At 41.7% G+C, this 27,787-nt stretch overlaps 1 protein-coding gene across 2 annotated transcripts; it reads left to right on the top strand.

Annotated features, from left to right (window-relative positions):
• LOC149311386 (opioid growth factor receptor-like protein 1) lies at positions 1 to 27,787 on the top strand. Of its 2 annotated transcripts, none has more exons than XM_089530978.1 (7): positions 1 to 501; positions 13,664 to 13,750; positions 14,947 to 15,025; positions 17,553 to 17,631; positions 17,728 to 17,794; positions 18,601 to 18,746; positions 20,945 to 27,787. In XM_089530978.1, exons 1-7 carry the CDS (start codon positions 124 to 126, stop codon positions 21,702 to 21,704), a joined length of 1,596 nt encoding a protein of 531 aa, XP_089387104.1. In that variant the 5' UTR covers positions 1 to 123; the 3' UTR covers positions 21,705 to 27,787. The 2 variants fall into 2 exon arrangements, with proteins under 2 accessions (XP_089387104.1, XP_089387103.1); XM_089530977.1 differs by having other exon boundaries at positions 14,944 to 15,025.

Genomic DNA, 27,787 nt, shown 5'->3' with positions numbered 1-27,787 from the left:
GGCTGCTCCTCTGCGCCTCCCAGCTGCCAGGCAGCCAGCCTCCAGCCTCCCTCCCTCCCTCTCTCCGGCTGCCTGGTCCTCTAGTCTCAGCCCCCTCTCGGTGGGGTCTTGGCGGGGCCCCCAATGGGCAGCCTCCTCGGAGGGGTCAGCTTCCAGGAGCCCGCCACGGTGGAGGACTGCGACTCCACCTGGGAGACCGACTCGGAGCCGGAGGAGGAGGAGAGCCCCGGAGCAGGGGGTGGGAGCAGGCAAGGAGGCCCCGAGGAGGAAGAGCAGGAGGAGGAGGAAGAGGAAGGAGAAGAGCAGCAGGAGGAAGAAGAAGAAGAAGAAGAAGAAGAGCAGCCGCCAAAGGCAGGGGAGCCGCTCCCTGCGCCAAGCCGAGAAGGAGAGGAGGATGCTCAGGAGGAGGCTGAGGCTGAGCAGGAGGAAGGCGACAGGGAGGAGGCAGCAGCAGCAGGAGGAGAGGGCGAGCAAGGCCAGGCCCCAAGCCCCAAGGGGCAGGTAAGCCCCAATGGGAGCAAGCAGAGGAGGAGGCTCCAGGGAAAACGGGGGACATGGCCAAGGAAGAGCCGCCAATGGAAGGGCAGGCTTCTCAGCCAGGCTCAGAATGGAGGACCCTTTGGTTGGGGGGGGGGGTTCCTCCTGGACAGAAGGGAGGAGGAGGGAAGGGAAGGGAGGGCCTGCCCTGGGAAAAGGAGGACCTCAGAAATGGAAGCGCAGGCTTCTTAGTCCTGTTCCAAATGGAGGATCTTTTTGAGATTCCTCCTGGATAGGAGGTGGAAAGGTAGACTATGTCCTGGAAAAGGAGGACCTCAGGTCACCCTGAGCTAAAAACGCTAGTAGAGATGTAGATGCATGCTTCTCAGTGATGCTCCAAATGGAGGACCTTTGGGGATTGCTCCTGGTGGAAAGGAAGGATCTGTCCTGGAGAAGGAGGACGTCCGGTCAGCCTGTGGCAAAAACACTGCAATAAATGTATAGTAAATGCATGCTTCTTCATCCTGTTCCAAATGGAGGACTTTTTGGACAGGAGGCGGAAATGGAGGGCCTGTCCTGGAAAAGGAGGGCTTCTGCTCAGCCAGCCTGCCAAGTTCTCCAGAGAGGAGCTGCCCTTCCAGACTGTGTGCTCTCAGCTGCATTTCTAGCAGCCAGGTTGCTAGGCAGAGGTGTTTGGGTGTGTGGGTGTGTTGTGTCCACAGGGGCTCACACCTCCTCTTCTTCACTGCCTTGCCCCCTTTCTGAGCCTGTGCCAGCTGTGTGCCCTGGGTGCTTGGTGGTGGTGGTGGTGGGGGGGGGGGGGTTGCCTCATTAGGCAATAAGGTAAACATGGGCTGCATCCATACAGCAGAGATAATGCCTCTTCACACCACTTTAACTGCCGTGGCTCCATGCTATGGGATTCTGGGATCTGTAGTTTGCTGTGGCTCTAGAGCTCTCTGACAGAGAAGGCTAAGTGTCTCCCAAAACTATTGTTCCCCAAATTCCAGAGCACAGAGCTCAGATAGGTAAAGTGTTGTCAAACTGGATTATTTCTGCAGTGTGGATGCAGGCCTGAGCATGAGGTATGATGAACCCGAAGGCAGGCTGAAGGCCTCAAACCTCCCTAGGTGTTTTATGGGAAAATCTATTACCTTTGGTTATTATGCTGGAATAAACCATTAAACAGAAAGGATGAAGGAGTAGAGGACCCTGCTTGGTCTGCCCAGCTGTGTTTGTTTCTCTTCCTGTTCCATTGCGTAGCAGGTTGAGAAAGGAGGAACTGTGGCATTGTGTGTGTGTGTGAAAGAGGCTTTATTATTTTCCTTTGCCCTGACTGAACAGCTTGCTAGTTTCTATCTGCTAGTTTAAAAGCTTTCGAAATGTCAAAGGTCAAAGTAGTTCTAATCCATTCCTTTTTCTTGCTACAAATCCATTCCTCGCGGCACATCTTTTCTGTCAGCAGGCTCCAGTTCAGAGAGCCTAAATTGCAGGTAGACTTGTGGTGACAGAATGCAGCTTCAGAACAAGGTTTATTTGACATGCTGTCTGTGGAGACAACTGCTTTGTTTACTTGTACTGGGACTCCTGGACATGACTTAATATTACTCATAAACCTACTATGGAGATACCGTCTTACTCCCCAGAGAGCCAGCATGATGCAGTGGTTTGAGTGTTGGACTATGACGCTGGAGAACAGGGTTCGAATTCCAGCTCAGCTGGGTGACCTTGGGCAAGTGGCATGCTCTCACACTCAGAGAATGGCAATGGCAAGCCTCTTCTGAACAAATCTTGCCAAGAAACCCCCATGATAGGTTCACCTTAGGGTCGCCATAAGTTGGAAACAACCTGAAGGCACACAACAACTCCCCCCCCCCCCTGCTCTGCAACTCCTGCTTTGCTAGTACAGGTTGTGCCTTTCCTATCCAAAATGCTTGGGAACAGAAGTGTTTGGGATTTTTCTTTTCCGTCACTTTTTTTTTTTTTGGATTTTAGAATGTCTGTATTTGAATATGTGTATATAATGAGATATGTTGGACATGGGACCCAAGTCTAAATACAAAATCCATTTATGTTTCATATACACCTTCTACCCAGAAAGTAATTTAATACTATGTTTTAAATTATTTTGTGCATGAAACAAAGTTTGTGTATATTGAACCATCAGAAAATAAAGGTGCCACTATCTCAGCCACCTGTGAAAAAAGTTTTGGGTTTTGATATTTCAAATTTTGAATTTCTGTTTAAGGGAAACTCAACCTGTAGTATTAAATTAATTGTGTGTCTTCAGCTTTTCTTTCCTATTCTTTTTTAAATAAACATTTATTTCAGAATATGATGCAGATCATATTCTTAAACCACTTTCCCCTCCCAGGAATCTCAGACAAAAGGTGGACTGAAGGTTCTTTCCCCCAATATTTTTAACTCACAATCTTAATTATTGCTAGAGAAAAATAATTGTGTGCTATGCAGCTTTGACCATGTGAATAGCAGTCCAAAATTAGGAGCTTTGCCATGTATTTCTGTTTCTACATTGAAAATATACAAACCTGGCTCCATATTTTGACAGCTTCCTAACTGGTGTCCTAGAGTACAATAATCTGTATGCTTTCTCAGAAGTAAGCCTAACTGAATTCAGTTGACATGAAGATAGGATTTCAGTCTTAGGGATTTAAGTGAAGGAAAGCAATGCGGCACTAAAATATTTGCAACATAATCTAACTTTTAATGAAAACATGATGGAATTCAGAAAAAAGATTGAAATGTGTAATAAAAATGTTCTGGGAAGATTGGAAGGTCATTGTTTCCTTTTTTAATCTAGTCAATACGTTTCAGAGAAGAAAAGGACCTACAGCATGCTGCAATAAATATCCTTTGCTTTATTTAATACTCATATCTCACAAATTTTGTACTTTAGACAGACAGTATACTGAAAATGGCAATGCCAATATGCAGTCTTTAAAATACAATGTAGATTCTAGATTTGCTTGTGCAGCTTTTGCTCACTCAGGCCCTGTACAGACCGGCCTGAAAGGCCAGCATGGGGTCAGAGTTGGGGTGTAGCGTCCTCACGACGTACACCTGACTCTGCCCCCCCAGGGTGCCCTGATGCCATGTGCTGCTCCACAAGGTGCATGGCATTACTGCATGCCTCTGGGTCTGTATCCATATGACACAGCGCCGAAGGAGCACCATATAGCTGCACCGTGGTGGCTATGGCATGCTTTCAAGGGTGCAAAAAGGAGTCACTTTTTGCGACTCCTGTTTGCACCCTCAAAAGGCCAGATTGGGGCCGCGGCATGAGGTTGCCACAGCCCCGATCTGGCTAAGAAAGGGGTGGTGTCTCGCTGCCCCTTTGGGGTGGTCTGTCAACCCCTCACTCCAGAAGTTAATTCTTTCTTTCTCTGTGTTTAGCAAACACTTGTGCTTTGGAGCTGTCAGTGTCTCACTAAATTATGGATGCTCATGAACTGCAATTGCCTCTTAACTTGCATGTATACCATCCACTGATTGCAATCCTGCAGGAAGTATTGTGATAGCAGTGTAAAGTTAGAATAGTCTTAACACACTGGACAAGGTAAAGTGCAAGGTAATGTAGACCCAATGATATTGTAGCCAAGGCACTATTGGACTAAGTTTGTTTGATGCTGCTTGACTTTGGGATCATTCCCAAATAATGTCAGTTCTGTCACTGTGTTGAATATCTCTTCCATCCCCACCACACTCTACCCCACCACCACATCCCTGTTTCAGTAACCCTCTTTAATACAGTCACACAGTGCTAACAGTATAGAAGCTGTGTTACTTGGATCCCTGAACAATTCTGTCATCTACCCCACATTGAATAGCAAGGGTTGTATGCAGGTAGAAGTCTGTTGTCAGTGTGAGTAAACACTATGGAGAGATCTTGCATCAAGAAAAAGTATAGGTTGTTTGTTTTTTACCTTCAGAAAAAAGGGGAGAAGCCTATCCCTTTGTTTAAGTACTTAACAACACCTCAAGCATGGGTTGAGTATGGGAGGGCATAGTGTGTGAGCAGTCTTCACCAATGTGATGGGAAGAGGTATTATTCTCATTTTAAATTATTCTTCATATAACAGACCCATCATGGGACTCTGGTTGATATGATAAGTACAGAACCAGAATATGGTTATGAAAACTGGTTAGAAAAGTGAATGGTGATGTTTCTGCTGGGCAAATAAAGACAGTTTCCCTTACCTGATATGGTTGGGACAAGAAATGTTTTGGATTTCTGATTTTTTAGGATTTGAGAATATTTTCATATATATAATTAGGTATATGGGAGATGAGACCCAAGTCTAAACATGAAAGTCTTTTTTGTTTCATACACACAGCCTGAAGGTAATTTTATACACAATATACAGTGGTACCTCGGGATACGAATTACCCAGCTTACGAAATTTTCAGGATACGAAAAAAATTAATTTAAAAAAACTGTTTCGGGTTAAGAAAGTTTTTTCGGGTTACGAAAAAACTTTTGGTGCTTTTCGGCGCGATTTCACACCAAATCGCGGCTTTTCCCCATTAGCGCCTATGGGGATTCGGCTTGCGAAAGCCTTTCGGGTTACGAAATTGACAGCGGAACGAATTAATTTCGTAACCCGAGGCACCACTGTATTTGTCAATTTTGTGCATGAAACTTTGGGGCCATTCATACTATCATATACCCCAATTTTGAGCCCGGTTTAAAAGTGGGTTGTTTCCACTGGTGCTGGGTTTTGCACACCCGATCCGGGGGCAAATCTCCCCCAATGTGGGTTTTCTGAAATTGGGGTTTTCCCCATTTCTTTTTGGCAAACCTGGGGCCTGGAGGCAGTGGGGAGGGAGGGAGGGATTAATTGAGAGGAGTCAGGAATGTCTTCTGGAGGATTCTTCCTAGCTCCTCCCCTCCCTCCCTCGCCCCTCCTCTTCCTGGCACTGAAGCAGGGCCAGAACAAGGAGGCCCCAGGCCCAGGTAAGGGAAGAGAGCCGGCAGGAGAAGGAGGAGGAGGAAACAGAGTGCTGGTGCACTCTCTGGGCAAGTCACACTCAGCTGGAGGGAGGAGGAGGAAGAGGCAGAGGAGGGATCCAGCAAGTGGGGAGGAGAGGGAAACTGAGCGCCACCAGTTTAAGGCACATGCTCTGGCCAAGTCACTCTCTCAGCCAGAGGGAGGCGAAGGAGGAGGCAGAGGAGGGCCCAGGACTGCTCTGCCCAGACTCTCCACTGGTGAGGCTGCCAAGGGCGGGTAGGAGCTGGGGGCCTAGAGAGGGAGCTGAGGGGATTCCCTCCCTGGAGCATGTAGCATTCGCATAATCTGTCAAAATGACAATATATGCGAACGTTCCTGCTAGATTTTTTTAAAAAGAAGGGGGGAAGCACCCATGCCATTGGCAAATGGCTGCATGGCATATCACCATTGCCAAAGCGGAAGTCATTATGCAAATCATTTGACAACAAGAAGGAGGCAAGTGTGGACATCGGAGAGGTAAATTGCACCGGGAATATTTGATCAGGGTAAAGTAGGGAGCCCATCATTCCGGACAGATTCGGTATGGGGATTACTGGATCTGTCGGGATCTATCCAGTTCAAATGCACCAGTGTAAAAGGGGCCACTGTTTATCTACATTGAACCATCAGAAAACAAAGGTGCCATTATCTCATCTACCCATGTATAGAAGTTTGGATTTTGGATATCCAGATAAGGAAGACTCACCTGTATTACCAAATATTACCAGACCTTGCTGCACCACCAATACTTGTGCAGTCATAAACAGTGTTTAGAACAGGGGTAGGCAACCTGCAGCCCGCGGGCCGGATGCAGCCCAGCGAGGCCTTGGGACCGGCCCCAGCCTGGTCCTGCCACCGATTGTTGCCGGGGCCTTTGGCCTCTCGCGCGCAGGGGCAAGGGGGACAATTGTCTATAGACGCCTCAGAAACATGCATTTATATTAACATTTGTTTAAAAATCAGCAAATGTTTTTGCGTGTCCTCCACTTTTTTAAAAAAAAGTGTCCACCATTTGACAATTTGTCCTACATTTGTCCCAGTTTATTTATTTATTCAATTTTTTTAAAAAAATTATTTAATTATTTATTTTTTTACTTCGGCCCTCCAGTTGTCTGAGGGACAGCAACCCGGCCCCCGGCTCAAAAAGGTTGCCTACCCCTGGTTTAGAACATAACGCTTTCCTCCAAGGCTTAGGATGGGTTACAAATCCTATAAATCTGGAATATTTATAATTTGAGGGAAGATTGTTAGAATATTTTATATTAAGATATTGCTTAGAATAAAGCATATGGAATTACCAAGCATTTACACACGAGGTGCCTATTATTCTTTAATGTGCTCTACATAAGCAAACACCAACCTAAGACAGTGAAAACCTTATTATTTAATGAAAGCAAAAAGAAAAGAAAGTATAAAAGGGTGGGCATTTGCTTTCTTTTTCTTAATCTTTTACAATGGTTATTTGACAATTTGAAATCTTAATGCAAGGTTCTTTAATATTTAAAACTTTTTCACTCAAAATGTTTTACGGACTGCAGAGTCAAATTCAGGGCACTTGGAATAGACCGGCTTGCGCTTACCCATGCAAATCTTAGTTCAACAGTCTCTTGAAGTCATCTGAAAAGCTGAATAATTTAGGAGACTTGCAGGAGAAAAGATAGCTCTGTCACCATAGTGTGTAACAATCCCTTTCTCCTCCTAGATTCTCTGCTTGAAGATTAGCTAAAAGATGGCTAATGCCACTAGAACTCTTCTTGATCCATTCATAATCTGAAATCTTAACCAATAGTGTGCTAGTCTTAAAGGGCCACAGGTTTTTCTTCAGATACACTTTTCAGTTGCCCCACAGAACTTGTAATAAATAGTTAAACAGTCTCTTATGGACATGGCTAGAAGACCTGTTTTTTTTTTTTTTTTTAAGTTTCAATACTTTAATAGAATAATGTATAGGGTATGCAAGCACATCCTTAAACATCAGCGTGACCTTTATTCAGTATAAGATTTCTTGGCTGGAATATGAAATGGGTGGTGCAAAGTGTGAAAATTTTAGTCTGGAGTGCTAGATTTTTCCAGGTATGTTGTCCTAGTCCTGCACAAGCAATCATGTATTAAAATTATCTTCTTCAAATAAGAAATTGCTGTAGTGGAGAAACAGCCACCTCTTGTGTGGGAACATTTTCTTGTCTCCTGATCTCTATATTCAAGGTAACATTTGAGCACAAGCCTCTGCTACACTTGAGATAAATGTCTCAGAGCTCTCTCATATCCACCATTTATGCTCATCCCAAAATAAGTGTGTTTTTGGGTGTGCATGAGTGATCCAACATTGCAGTATTCATTTGTCCATTGTGTTCAGCCAGCATGAACAGTAGTAAAGTAGTAAAGTCAATAGGATTTGTAGACCAACTCTGAAGAGCCACAGATTCCCTCAGCCCAGTTCCAAATATTTATATTTTGTTTTTAAATGTGGCCACCATTTTGTAGTACTAGGATTGCAGCTATCAAACCAAAGTAGTGTAATACTATCCCTAGCTTCCACACACTGTGGCTGCATTCCCATAATAATATCTTAGCTTATTAGGCTGAAATATAAACCAGGCATCTGATATTATTATTCTCCCCTCTCTTTGCAGTTTTCCTTAGAAAGTGAAGTCTGTATTTAACCATAATTTCCCCTTTCATCTCCATCTAGCAAGGCCTAGGTGCTGCATAATGGGGTGAGCTCCCATCATTAGCCCCAGCTTCTGCCAACCTAGCAGTTGAAAGCATGCAAATGCAAGTAAATAAATAGGTACAACTGCGATGGGAAGGTAAACAGCATTCTGTACAATTATGCTGGCCACATGATCACAGAATAGTCTCTGACAACGCTGGCTCTTTGGCTTAGTAAAGGAGATGAGCACTGCCCCCTATGGTCGGACATGACTTGACAACCTTGTCAACAGGAATACCGTTACCTTTACTAACTCTAATAACCAGAGTTACTATTTGATAACTATATGCCAATTAGTAACTATATTGTTGATTTGGAACAAGGCCAGTTAATCAGATCTAGCTTGTTCAGAAGTTGATAACAACGTATTCTAGATGAAGTGGGAAATTGCCTTGCTTATAGCAGAACATAGAAGGGACTGTGCTCATTAGCAAAATGCTTACATATATCTCTCTTTGTTAATCTGAGAGATGACTGTTTGAACTGGGGCTATGATGTTCTTCATTAGTTCACTTGAGTACAGTTTCTACATTCTTCTCACGTAGCATCTGTGTATAATTTATTGTTGCATGATATTGGCTCAGTACAGACGGGACTATTGGGTGCCCTCCTCACATGCTAGGGCTTGGCCGAGGGCAGTCCGCCCACACATGCCTTAACCCTAGCACGTGATGAGGGCGTAACAATGGCGGCACCCTGCACAGATGGGCGCTGCCATTGTTACGTGCAGGATGCCTAGCGTCCACATGTTGCGGCACCATTATGATGTTGTGAGTGTGCCATTGGCGCACTGCAGCGTCATAATCGCGCCGCAAAAAGAATTCGCTTTTTCAGATTCTTTTTGCTCCGTGGGGAAGTCCCACGGTCTGGAGGCTACGGATTCTCCGTGGAGCAAAACTAGGCGCCAACAGACCACCCTTTTTGGGCAGTCTGTACCAGGCCATTGTTATTAATTTGATCTTTATACCCACAAGAGCCCTTTTCTTCCAATATCCCACATACCAATTTGAGTTCTTGTCTGAAACCTGTGGCTTCTTCATCATTTCGGAAGTGGATTCAATGGAGTTTCATTTCCAGCAGCACAGGACCCCTTTTTTCATCTGAACATGAATTTTTGCTGACCCTTTTTTTCTTTAACTGAACATGAATTGTAAAACTACTTTTGTGTGAACATCTGCCTTATGTTCTTTTTACTATACAGCGCTAAATTTCTGTCTTCTATCCTGTGTGAACAACAATAGGAGGAGTGAAATATGAAGGGCAAATCAAATGACCATATAGAGACGAATTTGTTAAAAGCTTGGTGCTGGAGATCTCAATAAAAGTAGCATGTAGCTAACATAGCACTTCAGCAAATAGTTAGTTTGACCTAGTTTTTCATTCCAGGGGGTGGGGGTGTGTGTGATGATTTTTACAAAGTTCCCTTTTCAGAGATAGATCACTACCTGGTGGGATTTGGATGCACTGGGATCTGGAGCCTCTGAAGGGATAAGAGTTGGTTAAAATGGTGCCCCCAGGAGACTGATGGCTCTTGGGGAGTTTCCTGTTTCCTTGACTGTTCCTGTCTTGACTGATCTCAAATGAAAAAATGACCAGGGCAATGGACATAATTGTTCGTATATGTCTCAAAGTGGAACCAGTTGAGCTCTCTGGTTTACTAGGGAGTTGAAACAAGTGAGACATCTGATACCATAATGGCACCAGATCCTATCTGAGATTGGAAGCTAAGCAGGGTCATCCCTGTTTAGTACTTGCATGAAAGACCACCAACAAATACCAGGTGCTGCAGCTATATTTCAGAGGAAGGAACTGGTAAAACCATCTCTGAATGCTCCTTCCCTAAGAAAACCTTATGCAATTCATGGGGTCACCATAAGTCAACAGGCAACTTGAAGGCACACACATATGTACAGCTGATCACAAGCTAGAGCCAACAGAAAGCCTATGCACTGATGATGGTCATAGTGAATAAATCCTACTCCTTTGCCACCATTGCATCGTGTCATCCGGCTGAGCTATCTCCAGTAACCAGGAGCATTCTCTGCCCTGTCCCACAGGAAGAGAATACAGACCATGCAGCAGCCCACTGTGAAGACTTGGCATGACACTTTGTAGACAAAATTGTCCAAAGCTTGTGATAATGGTCCCTTCCATTATCTGGTCAACACAGCTGAAGGTAACAAAGGGTTAAGGATGTGATGAGATTAAGTTACATTTATTGGGGTCAGTGTCACTGATCATGAAAGATAACTGGCTCATTGGCCCATTGAGATGACCAGGTGCCAAAGCTTCTAGATGTTTCTTATCAGAGGTTAGAAAAGCCTCAGTTGACCAACTTGTTGAAGAACAAGGGGATACCTTGGAACTGAGGGCTCTGTCCCACCTCAGGTTGGTGCGTGGGGAGTGTCAGACTCCTAGCTACCCTAATGGACATGCAGGACTCATGATTTCAACTGTCTGTGAGTAGAATAGGAGAATTCATTATCTAGTTGTGTGAGGAGCTTTTGATTATTTTACTGGTCTGGCTGAAGATGATCTAGACTAATCTATAAACTGTGACTTTCCTAAATTTGCCTGATGGGAAGATAATGTACATTTCTTGCTTAACTTTTCCTTTTTAAAGTACTTCTCCTCCACCTTTTGCTTGGTCTCAGTCCCCCGCAGACGTAGGGGGGTGGGGAGAATAAATCAGAAATGGAAAATGCAAGTAGAAACCCAAGGTAATTTCCCACTGAGGTACTGTAGAAAAAATAGGTGGTGGCTGTGTAGATGATCTCAAATAGTCCAACTCCTGCTTAGCAGAAGCAGAATGGGACCAACCAAGGTAACAGATCTGCACTGCGACTTGGGTGCTATACTTGAAATACATGAATTGGATGTAACTTTGTATGGTGTGTTTGGGTACATTTGAATTTGTATAGCTTGACAGGATCCTTGAAGCAGCGAGAGCCACAACATGCATATTGGATCTGTGCCCTTCTTGGCTCATGAAAGTAGCCAGAGGGGGACTGAGTGAGTAAGTAAAGGGTAGTAATGACAGGGACATTTCTCAATTGAGGTTGAATTTGGAGTTTCTGACCCCTTCAGAAATGTATGCAAGAAGAAAAATAGCACTTTTTTATTGGTTTGTTTCTTGTCCAACATAAACTATGCGCTTTTCCAGAACTATGTGGGAGTTTGAGACACTGTGCTGTTTTGCAGCAAAAACCTATGCTTGCAATCTTTTCATTAAATTGCATAGCTTTCTGAGGAAAAAAAAAAGGCCCACCAGCTTATGTTGTTTTTCTCTATCTACTTGGGGAGGAGTTCAACAATGTGTCAGCAGAAAACGTGATGAAAAAAAGCAAAAGAGAGATAGGAGCAAAGAGAATTTCAGTGACTTTTGAGAGTTTTCACTTGCACACACATGGAGATGGAACTTTGAAATTACAGGGGTAAAGGAAGAAAACAAATGTTTCATACCAGGAATATGTAAAGTTTCAGCCTTCACCAGTTTGGATGTTAAACATTCCATATGTTATGGGAGTAGGAAAAGAAATTTGAGCTCATTGAAACGTCAGCATTTGCCAGTTTGAATATCACACAATTTAATGAGGAAAAGTGGATCCTTAGTCTGTGTGGGAAAGGTTGCAATTCAGCAGGGACGTAGCCAGGATTTTGGGAAGGGGGGGGTCCAGACTAAGTGCCACCATTATAATGGGGCTTGGGTGTGGCAGCGCGGCAGCACACACCATTCATTTTATCTAACAGAAGGGGGGTCCGGACCCCAAGACCCCCCCCCCCCCTTGGCTACGTCCCTGAATTCAGTCATTTTTGGGAGTGAAAAACAGATATCATATTGTAACAGAACCTCATTGGGGACAGTGGCGAAGCCAGTGGTGACTTGAAGTGGGATGTTTTGCAACATAAATGTTAATATGCAAAGAATGAGGAAGAGTGAACCACTCTTGGTCCATGGTGGGAAGGGTAGCTGCACCCTTGTGGAATGGAGAACGGGGGAAGGTATTGTGTATTAAATCCTGCATTGAGAGCAACCAACACAGCAAGGAGAGACAGAAGCTGCACTTAGCAGTGATAAATACCCTCAGCATGCCTATGACTTGCACAGTTATGCAATGTTTATTAGAAAAAGAATGAAACCGCACAAATTTTTGTCCTGTCAGAGGAATCTTCCCTTTGCTCCCAATCAGTCTTTCTCCTTTCCTTTCTGTGCTGAAAGCTGCAGTTTTCAGGGATGGCTGCACAATTCTCAGGAGAAGCCACATGCTTTCTGGAAAACTGCAGTTTATTGTCAAGCTGCACAGTTTTCCATCACTGCAGGGGCAGAGAAGAGATCCTAGGTGTCCTGACAGCTATAGGACAAAAAACTGATTTAGTGATCTCAACACTGGAAACCAGAAACATCAAGATTTATCATCTCTGGCAAAGGGAGTAGTGAATACCTCACTACAGCAAGGCAGCTTTCCAGCCTGGCTGAAAGAGGATGTTGTTATTGGAGAAAAAAAACTACTTGCCACTGAATAAACCACCTTCAGTCCTGTGCCAGAAGAAAGGTGGGATATCAATCAATCATTTAATCAGTCTATCAGTCAAATAATTTAAATACTTCAGTATTTGTAGTGTAGTCCAGCAAAGTTAGTTGAAAGTAAGGATATTCCATAAGTCTCATAAACTACTGAAATTTTCTTGAGTAAAATATCATTTTTGTTAATGTAGCACATGTTAACATTTTACTATGGAAGACTGTCTTTTATTGGTCAGAGCTGGGGAAAGTGTCCATGCTGTTTATGGAATTCTGTGAGTTGTATCCCAAAAACGTTAATTTTCAAGGCTCTGCCTCTGATTACTCAAAACGTTTTGGGACCACTTTACATAATAGTCAATGTGATACAATTGCTATGAGAATGTGCCAGCTATCATGGGATCTGCAATAGGAATGCAGTTATATGGAAGTGTTGTGTGCAGTACATTCTCAAAATGGTGCTATATACTTTTATTTTCTTAAGAAAAGCCTTTTCAAAACCTATCGGCTCCAAAATAGAAACCATTGTAGCTGTATGCAGAGCATGGCTCATCTGAAGCGTGCTTTCAAATGGGAGCAGCCTAACACAACTTACAAAGCAGTTGAATGGAGGGGCTCTGAATTCACTCTTGACATGAAGATGAAGGTGTGATGAAACTTGCATATTGCCAGTCTTTCTATCATATCTGTTTTAGTTGTATTGTTCATCCTGCTGAAGTGGTAGATTCTAAAAGATCTAGAAGCAGTTTTTGGGAAGCAAGGAACTGTGATGGAAAGGGAACTCAAGAGCACTAGTATGTATGCAAAACAGTATACTGTATGTGGCCCTTTGGAACATAGCCTATATGTTCTAAGTAGAGCATCACACAGCCAGATATACCCGTGTGATTGAATGGTTATGCTCATTCTGCTGCTTCCATTGAATATGTCTTTTCCTTCCAGGGTGATGATGCAACTGAAATGACAGCTAAACCAAAAAGAAGTTTTTATGCAGCAAGGGACTTGTACAAATACCGGCACCAATATCCAGTAAGATCATTTTGTGGTTTTAGGTCATTAATTAAGATATAATTACTGTATAGAAACTTTAAATCCTTGAAGTCCCTCAAATCTATAAACTACTGTTGGAATGCTAGTCTTGAAAGAGATGTTAATCACACAGAACTCCAGATGTATTTCCAAATAGGGCTTGTAGTTTTTATTAACAAAGAATCAACAAACTCTCTCTCACACACAAGAACTAACAAAGCAAAAGGTGGGAGAAGGCCTTGCTAATGGTAATATGGTACCAATCCTGATGCATGGTTCCAATCAATGAGTGTCTGGAACGGAGATGGCTGAATAGCTACCTCAGCAAGTGGGTTGGCAGCTTACTGAGGACTGTCGTAGAACAGAGTGTCTGCCCAGTCCCAAACTAGATTAAAAAAAATGAATGAAATTAATGAATAAGAATATATTCTTATATATACTACATATATATATTCTTATATATACTTCTAAACACCATTAACTAGTAAGACATAGGGTAGGCCTCTTAGGGGCTCCGCCATAGAAATAAGAGTCAAAAATGCATTACATTTAATTCTCTTATTGGTTTCCAGTAGACCAGTGTGTTGGCATTTGGGATGACAGTGTGCAAGTCAATGGTTGGCAAGGATGGGATTAAACAGTCCTTCTCTCATCCTTTCCTCCTTATCCCAACTTTCAGTCAGCCATGACTATTATATATAGGGGGAAAGTCTGATATATGAGCCAGAGGACTAACATGATGATGAAAGAGCATAATAAAATAAATATCAAGGCTTATTCATTAGGGAATGGTGAGCACTTTAACAAGCCATATTGGGACAAATCCACAAACCTTTAAATTGGGTTCTTACTTTTATTGGTTTGGGTAGAAATTCTACCTTGATTTTCATTAGGTGCCTCACAAGTAAATTCTGTACAGTTTGAAAACTATTCTTTTTTAAAATTCCAATTTATAATGTGCCCACAGAAGCTTCTCTTGTCACACAGGACATAGATAAGTTGTAAGACACTTAATATATCTCCCATGTTTTCAAGCTGTAGTTTTAAGATAAAATTGGGTCTGGCTAGAGTGCATCTGGGCATTACTAAAAACATAGTGAAATCCCTTCTGCTCTAGCATAGGACTTTTAAGACTTGATTCCAAAAACTCGATTGGTTGATCATGCTTTGTATTTCTCTTCATCTTTGCTCAGCAGAACTTTAAAGATCTGAGATACCAGAATGATTTGTGCAACCTTCGCTTTTACAAGAATAAAATTCCCTTTAAACCTGATGGTAAGTTATCCATGGCATTATTGGTAGCATTGTGGTGTGTGCCTTCAAGTTGCCTGCTGATTTATGGTGACCCCATGAATTTCATAGTGTTTTCTTAGGAGTTTATCACACAGGGAAAAATTGGATGTTTAAAATGGTAAGAACCCGTTATTAGCTCACAATTGCGCAAATGGTTTTCACACGCAAAACACTTATCTCGTGCAGAATCTGAGATTAACCTGCACAAATGCGCAAATGGTTTTCACATGATGGGACCAAATGTGCCTCCACACCAATAATGATTCAAGCACACACATCACGCAAAAGTGAACAAATGCGCAAATGATTTTCATACGTAGACCGCAACAAGTGTGTGTGCATGAATCTGTGTCTGTCCCTGCCTTCCCTCAGCAGCTGGTCCTTTAAGAGGCCTAGCTATGGGGGAAGGCTGAAGCAGAAGACAGACAGACATACACAGGAAAGAGTGAGGGGGAACTCAGTCTTTTCTCTGTATCGCTTGCTCTGTCCCTGCCTTTGCTTCAGAAGCTGTTACTTTAAGAGCTCTGGCTAGGAGGGGATGCTGAAGTGATCCCCAAACTAGGCCCTTTAAGGGATTTTGGACTTCAGCTCCCAGAAGCCTCAACCATGTTGGCCAATAGTCAGGGATTCTGGGAGCTGAAGTCCAAAATCCCTTAAAGGGGACAATTTGGGAGGGAGGGCTGAAGCAGGAGACAGACAGAGAGAGAGAGGAGCATGTGGGGACTCAGACTGGGAGGCAAGCATTCATTCACTCTCCTCTCTCTCTGTCCTTGCATCAGTAGTTTGTTTTAAGAGCTCTGGCTACAAAGAAGGGTGGGTACTTATTTTAGGAGCTTTATCAGCAGTATTACAGCATTGCCCTGCAGCACTGAAAGTAAACTCGCCCCATGGGAAATATGGCAACATACACAAAAATAGGGAGTATCCTGTGAATAAACCCCAAGTAGATTTCATACTGCAGCAATTGTGCAAAAAAAGCGAATTCATGAATGAAACAGAAATGAATTGATATTTTCCTATACCTATTTGCTGGTTCATGTCACTTTCTTATCAGATTCTATTATGTTTCCACACAATGTCATGTGAAAACCATTCACACATTTGCACCTAATACACTGGATAATCATGGGTTCTTACCTGTTTAAACTTCCAATTTTCCCCATGTGATAAACTCCTTAGGCAAGGAGGTGGTTTTTCCAGTTCCCTCCTATGAAATATAGCCTATAGCACCTGGTATTCATTGGTGGTCTACCATCCAAGTACTAACCAGGGCCAATCTTACTTAGCTCCCAAGATCAGGCAGGATCTGGTGTCTTTGGGGTATTTAGACAATACAGCTGTGCCAAGCCAGGAAAGCTTAACTGGTAGCTAATCGTTTACATTAACTACTAGTTAAAGTGCTTACCTTGGCACATTTGTCCTTAGCTTGATATGCCAAACCTTCAAGTAAATCTGTAGAGATGTTGGACACATTGCCAATTGCTGTGGGCCCACCTGTGGAGATGCTCACCAACATGGTGCATGCCTTTGGTCTCCTGAGGGTGAGGTTTGCTCCATTCATGCTAATGATGAGGGAACTTTCCTACAGTAGGTGAGAGCAAACAGACCTATCATGGGTGCCCTTCCCTTGGGCTTCATATTACATCAACAGGAAGCCTATGCACTGTTTAGGGAAAGTCACCTACGGTCCTTTCACAGTACATAGTTGTAGTGTAGTGATGCCACTTTGATTGCTCTTTACTGTGATACCTGCAGCAGCCTCTGAAATCCTGGGGTTTGCAGAATTCTCTGGCTAAAGATTCTAAATGCCCCTCCCTAAACTGCAAATTCCAAGATTCTGTAGGATGTTGCCATGGAAGTTGAAGTGAATTCATAGCTCTACAGATGTGAATAGTAAAAGGACCCCTACTGACAGAAGATAGTGTTATGTGCTTCAGATGCACGGACACATCAAAATTATCTAAAATTAAATAACTGTTTTAACAAATATCTACTTCTCCCTTCCATTGCACCCCTTAGGATCCCTTAGTAGGCATGCCAAGTTTCAGATATCTAGGGCTTGGAGCTTAAATTCAGACACACATCATTTTTGTCATGCTCTTGTCCAGCACAATTGTGGGAGTGAGCCCCTATCATCCTGCATAGTTGAGATAAGGTAAGAGAGTTCATCCGCAGTACACTAACCTCAGTTGCTCAGAAAAGTCACAAAAAACTCTTCTCTTTCCAAGTGTCTGTGAGGCTCAGTGCAGCCTATGAGAGAAAGATATCATCTTCTCCTGTCCTTCTGAGCAAGGCAACAAAACAAAGAAGTCTGATGCTTCCCCAAGCATGGAAGAAAGCTATTTTCTGTACTTTCAACAAAACATGTGCTTGTCAGCAGCTGGCTATTTTTAACCCTAGTTCATCATGTATCTTGCCTTGTGTTGTCTTTTGCATGTGTTCAGGGGGTAGCCACTTATTATGGATTTCCAAATGTGTTAAAACTTGCATTTGTGCATGTATTTTGCAGGTGTTTACATTGAAGAAGTCTTGAACAAGTGGAAGGGAGACTATGAAAAACTGGAACACAATCACACTTACATACAGTGGTTGGTAATGTTTAACTTTTCCCATTCCTTTTAATAAATCTGGTTTATTATTTAATAAATTATCTATAACAAATCTGTGGGTTTTTTTTAATACAGGCTTTTCCCACTCAGAGAACAAGGGTTGAATTTCTATGCCAAAGAATTAACAACGTATGAAATTGAGGTAAAGTTTAAAGTTATAGTATAACCTTACTGATATATCCTTCCCTGTGATCCTTTCACATTACATAATTATACCACTATGATTCTACCTTAACTGCCATAGTAACATTCTGTGGAATCCTGGGGTTTGTAGCTCGGGGAAGCACTGGAGCTTTCTGGCAGAAAATTTTAAGTACACCTCCCTAAACTGCAAATCCCAGGTTTTAATAGGATAGAACCATGATGGTGAACCTATGGCATGTGTGCCACAGGTGGCATGTGACGCCATTTTGCCTAGCACGGGCCAGGAAGAAGGAGGAACAGGCACACACCATGCCTCCTCCTCCCTGCTGAGACAGCTGAAAACCAGAAAATGGCACTGGGAAGAAGGAGCCAAAGACAGCTGGGGGTCAGAAAGGGTTGTGGGGAGGAGGAACAGGCACATGCCCACTCCTCCTCCTCCCCATGGGGCTGTCCTGGCCTCTAGCTGTCTGTCAGAGACAGCTGGGGGCCGCAGGAAGGGCAGGAGGAGGAGAAGCAATGGGCACATGCCTATCACCCCCCTCCCCCCCAGACCTTCCCTGGCTTCTAGATTCACCATCACTGGGATAGAACCATGGCAGCTAAAGTGGAACATTGTGCTATAATACTATAGTGTGAAAGGTCCTCAGTTTTGTAACAGCCTCCAGCCAACATGACCATTGAACATGTTGGCTGACAGTGGTGGGAATTGTAGTACACTAGAATGGTGGGGATGATGTAATAGGTTTAGAGTGGGGGAAAATATGTAATGTCCTTTTTTGTCCCTTTCCAAAAATGTGTTTCTAGGAGTTCAAAAAAACAAAGGAAGCAATCCGAAGATTCCTGTTGGCTTACAAAATGATGCTGGAGTTTTTTGGAATAAAACTTACAGATAAAAATGGGAATGTATCACGAGCTTCTAACTGGCAAGAAAGATTCCAGCACTTGAATGAGTAAGTAATCTCCAGTAATAGATTGGAATTGCCAGAGGTATCAAACAATCCTCAGTGCAAACTTCTCCCTGCATTGAGTTATCATGATTGTTTACAGCTCGTGCATAAGCTGTTTGTATAAGTTGTACTTGCCAAAAAAAATCCAACACATTTAAACCAAAATCATGTGGATAGTCCCCACACTGTAACCAAGATATCTATTTGCATCCATCTACAAAACGTTTAATTTCATGAGCTTGTCTCTCACTCAGATATTACATAAACGTGTGGCTAGCCAGTGCTCTCAAAGGCAGGATGATGGTGCTTGCTGGAAAGGCAGTATTTTGTTTCCTCCATTTTGTGAAGGAATAAGATTTGTGTTCTGTATTTGTCTGATCCAACCCAGAAAGCCTTTATGAATATGTGCATGTGTGCACGAGAGAGAGAGAGAAGGAGAAAGAGAGAATGGTAATTCAAAAGTCCCCACACTGTAACCAAGATATCTATTTGCATCCATCTACAAAACGTTTAATTTCATGAGCGTGTCTCTCACTCAGATATTACATAAACGTGTGGCTATCCAGTGCTCTCAAAGGCAGGATGATGGTGCTTGCTGGAAAGGCAGTATTTTGTTTCCTCCATTTTGTGAAGGAATAAGATTTGTATTTGTCTGATCCAACCCAGAACCCCTTTATGAATATGTGCATGTGTGCACGAGAGAGAGAGAGAAGGAGAAAGAGAGAATGGTAATTCAAAAGAACATGGGGTGGGGGGGAATGCAGATGGAATACTGTCAATCCTTTATTTAATTTTTTCCCCCTTTTCATCCATGTGACTGAGTATTTTATATTTTATTATCCATGTCAAGGTGCAGAAAGTCACTGAATATAGAACTTAAACGCATGATACAATTGTGCTGGTTATTTGAATTGGTGAATGGGATTATCCATCATTGGAAGCATAGAACTGATGTTAAAAATGAGATTCTTGTGTTGTTTTCCATAGGTTGTACATATGCTCTTAACTATCCCAACATGTCAGGAACGGTCCTGATTAATCCTTTGTCATCCACTTTTTCTTCTATTTTCAAAATGCCCCAGTTTCTCTCTCCTCTTCCTACTTCCCCCCCCCCCCCCTTTATCCTGGACTATTGAAGGGTATGCTTATGCATAGCTTGAGCATCTACCCCATATTATTACTATGTAATTCTTATTCTGTCCCTGCAATCTTGAAAACATCTTAGAAATATCAAATGTTCCAGTACAGGATAAGTGCTAAGCACATATTTGATATTTGCTTATGCTGGCACTACACTTCTTCCTAAGAGGGAAAAACAAGGCCAGTTATGCCTACTTATATTATCATTAACTTATTATCACACATTTTCTTGGCAAAGCTAGGATTCAAGATGGTGTACAAATTAAATACAAACAGAGTATGCAAAACATGTGAAGGGTTAATTTTAAAATGTGTTTTAAACTATCAATAAAATTAAAAACAATGTAGAATATGCAACTAAAAATAACAAAAAGTTGTTTGAAAAAAGTACAGTTGAAAACCGTACAATCCCCTATTCTTTAACAACATTCAGTGCTAAAATGCCTGTCAAAATACAAAAGTCATTGTCTGTCAACAAAAGACCAGTAACATTCTACCCTCCCTAAGAAGGGAATTTCAGAGCCTGGGAGTAGTAATCAAAAAGGCCCTGTTTTGGGCCCCACATGTGATATGACTGTGAAGGTAATGGGACTATAGGAAGGGGCCTCCTGAGACTCTTCAAAATTTGAGCAGGCTCTCATGGGAAGATACAGACAGATATATCAAGCTTCATAGGTGATTACCAAAGGTGGTTGATAATAAAATATTAATATAATATTAAAACAGTCCTGAAAAAGTAATGTTGTTTTCTCATGGAATTCAGCATTTTCTCTTGCGAGTTACACCCTTTAGGGGTAAGAATGAAGCATTCATCTGTAACTACATCTATCTGGTGGTACCTTGGCAGTGTGAAAAGCTTATTTCAGCTTACAGAGAAATGTAATAGTTCATATAATAGTTGCCATCCCATCTCATTTGTCTCTTGAGAGGTGATGACCATGATTATGTCAAGTAACAAGTAGGGGTGATTATTTCTCCTGTGCCTCTTTTTTCCTCTGACAGGAATAATTCTTTTTCTTTTGCTTCCTGTCATTTTGAGTTCAGTCAATCTTTCTTTGCAGGTCCCAACATAACTACTTGCGAATCACTCGTATTCTGAAGAGCCTCGGAGAACTTGGATATGAGAGTTTTAAACCTCACCTTGTGAAATTTATTCTTCATGAGGCTCTTGTGGAAGACACCATTCCCAACATTAAGCAAAGTGCTTTGGAATATTTTGTGTATACCATTAGAGACCGGAGAGAAAGGAGAAAACTCCTGCGTTTTGCTCAGCAACACTATACACCTGCTGAACACTTCATATGGGGACCACCAAGGAAAGAGAAGTTGGAAGGGAGCAAATCAAGTAAAAAGCTGTCATCACCAGTTTCTCATCGTACCAGCTGTGCTTCTAAACATAAAAAGGCAAGAGACTGCAAGAATGCCTCCACAGTTTGCAACTCCAGTGGTAAAACATCTGATGAGAAAAGGGCAGAACGTACTAAAAATGATGAAGACAGTGATCAGAGTAGCAAATGTACCAGCAGCCCTGAAAGGGCTAAGCAGAGCAATGGTGAAAAGAACAATGATGTTGAATGTTGTAACTCCAAACTGGAAGAAACTGGTAATCCTTTGAAACAAAAGGAGAATGCTTCCCATGTCAAAAAACTTAAAGGCAAAAGTGATGATAATCTTATCCAGGACTGTAGAAATCCAGAAAATGATTCCTGTGACAGTAAAAATGATTCAACTAATTTATCGACATATCTACAGGACAATGTAAGTAAGGATCAAAACCCAGTGGAATTAAACATGAAAAACAAAGAGGAATCTCAAACATAACTCAGAAGAAAGAGTCACTTAAATCTACTGAACATGACAAAATGGTGTCACCTTCAATTGTACAAAACAGAATGAGCCGTCTCAATACTGGTTCCAATGCTGAATCCATCAGCTTAGCCTCTGAGGGGGGTTATGTCTTCTTCTTCTTTTTAACTTGGTTTGTTGTTTGCACTTTTCAAAGCTGTGTATTGAGCTTAAAACTGCATAACGCTCAAACCTGAGGGAATTCATTTGTCAAGACTTTTCTGTAAAAACACTTAATATTGATTACTGTTTCCTTCTTTGTTTCATATCTCTTTCTTTTAAAAATTGTAAATATTTTATGCCAGATAGATTTCCAAGGAACCAGGGTCAAAATGTCTCTTCACTAGATAACTGCTTGTCATACTAATGTTTTCAATGCCTGCCGCTGCTAAAAAAAAATCAAAAGGATTTAGATTTTGATTGTACCTTCATTTAGGCATAGATCTAGGAGAATTGAATTGCAGTCTTATATCAGCCTTGAGTCACATGGGAAAGCAAGCTAAATTTACTTAGCCTCAATTTCATACTTGAAAAATGAGAATCATAATTTACTTCCTAGAGTTCTTGTGAGTCTAAAATATAACAATGATAGAAAACCACTTTCTATACTGAAAAAATGTTATAGAACCAACTACTAGTAGTACTCACACACTAGCATTCATTGTGCCAACTTGTGCCAACAACTTACATTGTCTTTTCCCTTGGTGTATCCTTTACTGTCTGGTCATGGATAATGTGCTGGATTAAGTTGTCTTTAGCTTCTCATATTTTCTCACTTTGTTCTCTGTTTATTATTCCAGATATTTCCCAACTCCATCCTGGTTTTTCATTTCTTACAGCTAGCACACCTAAAAAAAAATACATGAGAAAGCATTCCCCCACCAATGTTTATTTCTGTATTTAGGTAGGAGGAAATAACTTTGCTTGAGATCTGCTTCTGCAGGTAAAGGATATAAGGACAGGAAAAGGTTAAACACTGAAGAGGCAAAGATGTGATGATTGCTAACTCAACTGCTTAGAAGGAAGCAATATTTCAAAGTTGACCTTTCTTCCTCGATTCACTGGTGCAGTTTGAAGAGTCTGTTTGCAAAAGGAAGACTACAGCATTCTTTTCATTCTTCCTCCAACTCATCCCCCGCCCGCCCCCAAATTCATACTTTGCCTTCCCAGTATACAGGGAACGACCAGGAGGGAAAACATGCGTACTGAGATTTGCACGTCAAATCCAGACATCTTTCTTGTATGCCCATTTGCTTTTTTGCTGTTCTCCAGAAAATGTAATTTTCCTCCCCCATAGAGTAGAGCACAGGTGGACTATTATGACAGGCTCTAGACTTCAGTCCTGCCCCACTGAACCTGCCATGTGCTACACTGCTAATACCATACTGGAAGTACTGCTTTAAAACAAGCAATGAATATTTGTTTTAAAGAGACTTCTATGGACTGACATTGAACTTCAGCAACAAAATTAAAAACCTGTTTTGTCATTGCATTCCCTGTTTGTTTTAAGTATAATGTGGAATTGCTAGTTTGCCACCCAAATTTGACAGTGTAGCTTGCCATTGAATTTTAGAGGTGCAGTAGGGGAGCACAAAAATGGTTTAGGGTGTATTTGCATGCAGCTTACGAGTCACATATTACCCACCCTGGAGTGAGAAAGGTAGCTTGGCAGGAAAGCTTTGAGACAGATGGGACCATGAATAATTTGCAAGAAGCAAGAAATACCCTTACTAAAAAAACCCAAGTCCTCTCCTAGTGAGTCAGCTTAAGCTAATGCCAAAGAATGAAACATTCCTACACCTGCATATCTGGGTTTTCCTTGCCAAATTATGAGAAGGTTCATATGTATGTTGAAGTGGTTATCTGCATATCTTCTTGGTGTTGCCATTGACTGAAGAATGCCAATATTGAGAGGATGGTGAGGTTTCTCTCTGTAAGTTCTTCTGTTCTCCCCATTGTTTTCTTGAAATGATCTTGAAGCACCTAGTTTCTCATAGTTGCGTTCTGGGAAGCTACCAAGGGGACGAGGAGGCATTTTGTCACCATCCCTATGTGGAGTTACCAATGTTCCCACAATGACAGGAAGTGACATTATATCATTTCCAATTTTGTTTTCATCCAGTTGTTTTGTCAGATGTGTGTGTGTGTGTGTGTGTGTGTGCGTGCACACACACATAAATGTATATGTGTGTACGCATGTGTTGCTGTGGTATTCTGGGGGAGGGGGGTCTCCTGGAGGCAGAATGGAGTCCCAGGGGATCCTTGCAGGGAGAGGCACACGTTTCCCACCCCTGCTTGAAGGCATCTCCCTGCATTAAGAAAACTGCTACTCTACCCTTTTGGAAGGACACTGAGACAGCACTGAGGAAGGAGACTTTTGTTTTAGACCCCACATACATGATCAGTTGTTCAAAGCAAATAAAATGCAGCATCTTTCTACAGTTGTTTATAGATCTGTGCTTGGCATATCTTCGCAGCTGCCCCTTTCACGTGTGTGTGGTGTGCAGCCAATATATGCATGACAAGATCTTTTAGTTCTGGTTTCCTTTTTACTTCCATACCAACACTGATTTTGCAAAAATGCTAACTCTGACTGGGCAGTTATACTTGTGCGCAAGATCCTGTGTAGTGGGAGGAGAAGGAGACATATCTAAAATATATTTGTATGGGAACATTAGTGTGGCAGTTTCAATGCATTCTTTGAACAGAAATAGCTTTGTAGTTTTAAAAAACAGATTTTATTTTCTTCTTGGCAGTGTAAAAAATATAATTAAAGATCCACTTCTTTCTTTGGGATTCACTTTAGAAGATCTTTCCCAAGCATACGACATGTGCAGAGGAAGAGGAGGAACTGCAGAAATTTTACAGCAGTGGCTCTTAACTTTTCACCCCTCCTGATGATTTGGACTTCTGTCTCCCAGAATCCTTGACCATTGACCATGCTGGCTGGGGCTTTGAGGAGTTCCAAAACATCTGGAGGGCCAGAGGCCACTGTCAAAGTTCTTAGAAACTGTAAATGAGGGTGGGCTTTTGCACCTTTCATGCAATACCTTGTATAAAATCAAAGAGGTCTTCACTGAATGACCTTACACACTGTTCCCTGTATGAAACAGTACTTGACACATTTCAGCTCCCTTTTGTTTCATGTCAAATCTGGCCTGCAGCGGTGACTAGCAAAAGGACAGTATTCCCATGCTGGCGATCATCATGATTGAAGATATTCTTGGTTAAAGCGATACAGGCAGGAGGTGCAGTCCCATACTTGTCTTGGTGCTGAGGCAACTGTGGCTGTGTATAATTATCTATAGGCTTAAATCAAGAAGCTGAGCCTCATTTGTTATAAGGCAGACCTTTCCCAACCTAGATGACAGTGTCCATAATTCCCAGCCACATTTTGGAGGAGACTGCCTTCAAGACAGCTTTTGCTTAACAAGACGGCACATGAGTTAATACTAGGCCAGTGGCATGGCTCATAGTTCCAGCCTTGCATCAGCTAAGAACAGATTCATTCATAATGATACCACTCAGCTTCTGGAGCTATTTACGTGAAGGATTTAGCAGATTTAGTGAGGTTGGGGAGCGTGTAAAACACATTACTATTTCGTCAAGCACTTAGATAATTTCATTTGTTTTGTATCTGGCTTGGAAAATCAATATCTTTTCTGCTGATAACTTACAGCTTGTTTGTTAATCATTTTGAGGAGAACGACAATCTACAAATATTTTAAATAAATGTATGAGAAAAAAAGTTTTAAAAATGTAATGTTAGTGGATTTGAGAGCAAAGATTTCTACACACCAGTATCTGCCAGCAATAACAATAATTCTGCTGGCTCATTTTTAAATGAAATGCTCTACACACACACACGTGTGTGTGTGAAAGCAGGAAATGCTCCTGCTTGTGTGGACTTACTCTCTTCCTGTAGTAACATCCCATGCTCCTTTTATCACACTCGACATGGTGACCCCAGGGAGACTTGAAGATCAGGAAGTCCATCAGGTCAAGCTTGCCACAAGGAGGAAAAGAGATTATAGAATACAATACATATGTCAGAGATGATATATCCAGAGAACCTGGTATAATCTTCCTCCCGAATCAGACTTGGTGGCTCATCAGTTCCTTTTCCTCCCCAGCTATTATCACACAGAAGTTTATTTTTGTCTCTCGTTACTTTTTCAGTATAACAATCCTTACCTAGGTGTGATAATACATATCATGCATAGTGTATAATCTTTATGAAAACACTTAACACTTACATTTTTAATTAAAAACTGCTATAGGAGATATGCTTTTGATTTTTAAAATTGCAGAATTAGAGGTTTTGTCATGTCTTTTTATTTACTTGAAGAAGTGATAAAGTGCATCATGCTAATTAGAAGTTCATGCTGATTAAAATTTCACAGATTTAGGAATATGTTTTACAGTTTTGGTTTCTTCTCTTGTATCATGGAGCATAGATGCCAACATATATACCCAGTAGATGTATTTGTTAATCATAACAAGTCCCATTGAAAAAAAGGGATTACATACTTCTATATGTACAATAATAGACAGGAGAACAGGGTTTAGTACCTTTTGGTGGCTCCAATACTTTTATTTTGCAACTAGTGGAATCTATTTATTTTCATGTCGAGGGTATCTACAGTGATTATGTGATCATCTGTATGTATATTAAAAGCATAAGTTTGTTGTCTTGAGTTTTTATCCTCTGTACTTTATTTATTCTTTGATGTGCTGCCCCTATGTTCAGAACATACAGTGTATATATGCAGTTGCTCAAATTTCTCTGCTCACGCACTGATGAAATGAATTTGTTCTTCCTGCATAAAAAGTATAGTACAATGTTGTGACACATATTGTGCTATCAGTTATGTGACTGAGCATTTCTCTCTATGTAAATGATGTGAAGCTTTTTCCCTAGTCTCTAAACTGCTTTGAGGATCTTATTAGAAACATGTTTTCATGATCCATAGACGTCTGTTTTGTGTCGGATCTCTTTTAGAGCAGTGCCTCTTAAATTGGTAGTCCATGGAGCAGTGCCAGTCCCCAAGTGATTGGCTGCCTGGTGGATTTCCAGGAAGGAAAGGACCATTTGTAGCTGATGGACACAAATATGGTACTGATCTATGGCATAATGGCATGAGAGATTGCCAGTCAGCTATGTCAGACAGCTTGAGATGCACTAATCTAGACCATCTTTTGCACAAGTTCCTTACCAACTGAATCATTTAAACACATTTTACAAGGGTCTGAGTTATTCCTTACAACATTTGTCAGTTAGATTTGGTTCCAGTCCTACTGGAGGATGGTTGAAACTGCAGCACTTAAATTTTGATAAATTAAGAAATACAGCTTTCTGTGCACAGACACTATAGTGTAGTGTTTGAATTTGCATCTAGGTTTTTTTTTAAGGATAGCAAAACCTCCTCACAAACTAGTAACAACAGATATCTCCTGTGATAATAGTGGTCAGTATGTGAAATTGGATTGACATTTATTGAAATAATTGTGTTGCATAATTGTATACACATGCACTCAGTATTAGAGCATTAAACAAAGTTGCCTTGTTTGTTGATCTACTTAACCAGAAGTAGAATGTGTTTTTGCAGCTGCAGCTTGCAGGGTTTCGTGTGGGAACACTTTCCAGGCTTGGTGATTCCCTCAACTGATTGCCATATTGATGGAAGTGTTTGTATGTAAGTGCAATGTATGAATGCAACTTTGTGCACGAATTGCTCCCCCACCAACCTGCATACTGCCTAATTTCAGGCTGCTTCGCCTATTGTACCTGCTTAACAACCCATATTCTCAGGGTAAAATAAAGCACTTGCATCAGCCTCAGAAGTGAGGTGGCCAAGTTCATTGGTAAATGGAGACAACAGCTTGAGTTGAACAAGGACTCTTGTAATAATTTGTGGCTCTATAGTATCTTTAGTGTATATATGAAAACTGCCACAGTTAATGTCACAAGTCCATTTTTATTTGTGAAATATGATCCAGCAAGGTAAATGTAACAGATCACTGGAACACAGGCATCTATTACATAAAATAAAGCTTAT

This window comes from Sceloporus occidentalis, unplaced genomic scaffold, assembly GCF_023333645.1.
Source record: "Sceloporus occidentalis isolate IW3139 unplaced genomic scaffold, rSceOcc1.0.p SCAF_6, whole genome shotgun sequence".
In the NCBI taxonomy this organism is placed as follows: domain Eukaryota; kingdom Metazoa; phylum Chordata; class Lepidosauria; order Squamata; family Phrynosomatidae; genus Sceloporus; species Sceloporus occidentalis.
This window is presented reverse-complemented; position numbering and strand designations above follow the sequence as displayed.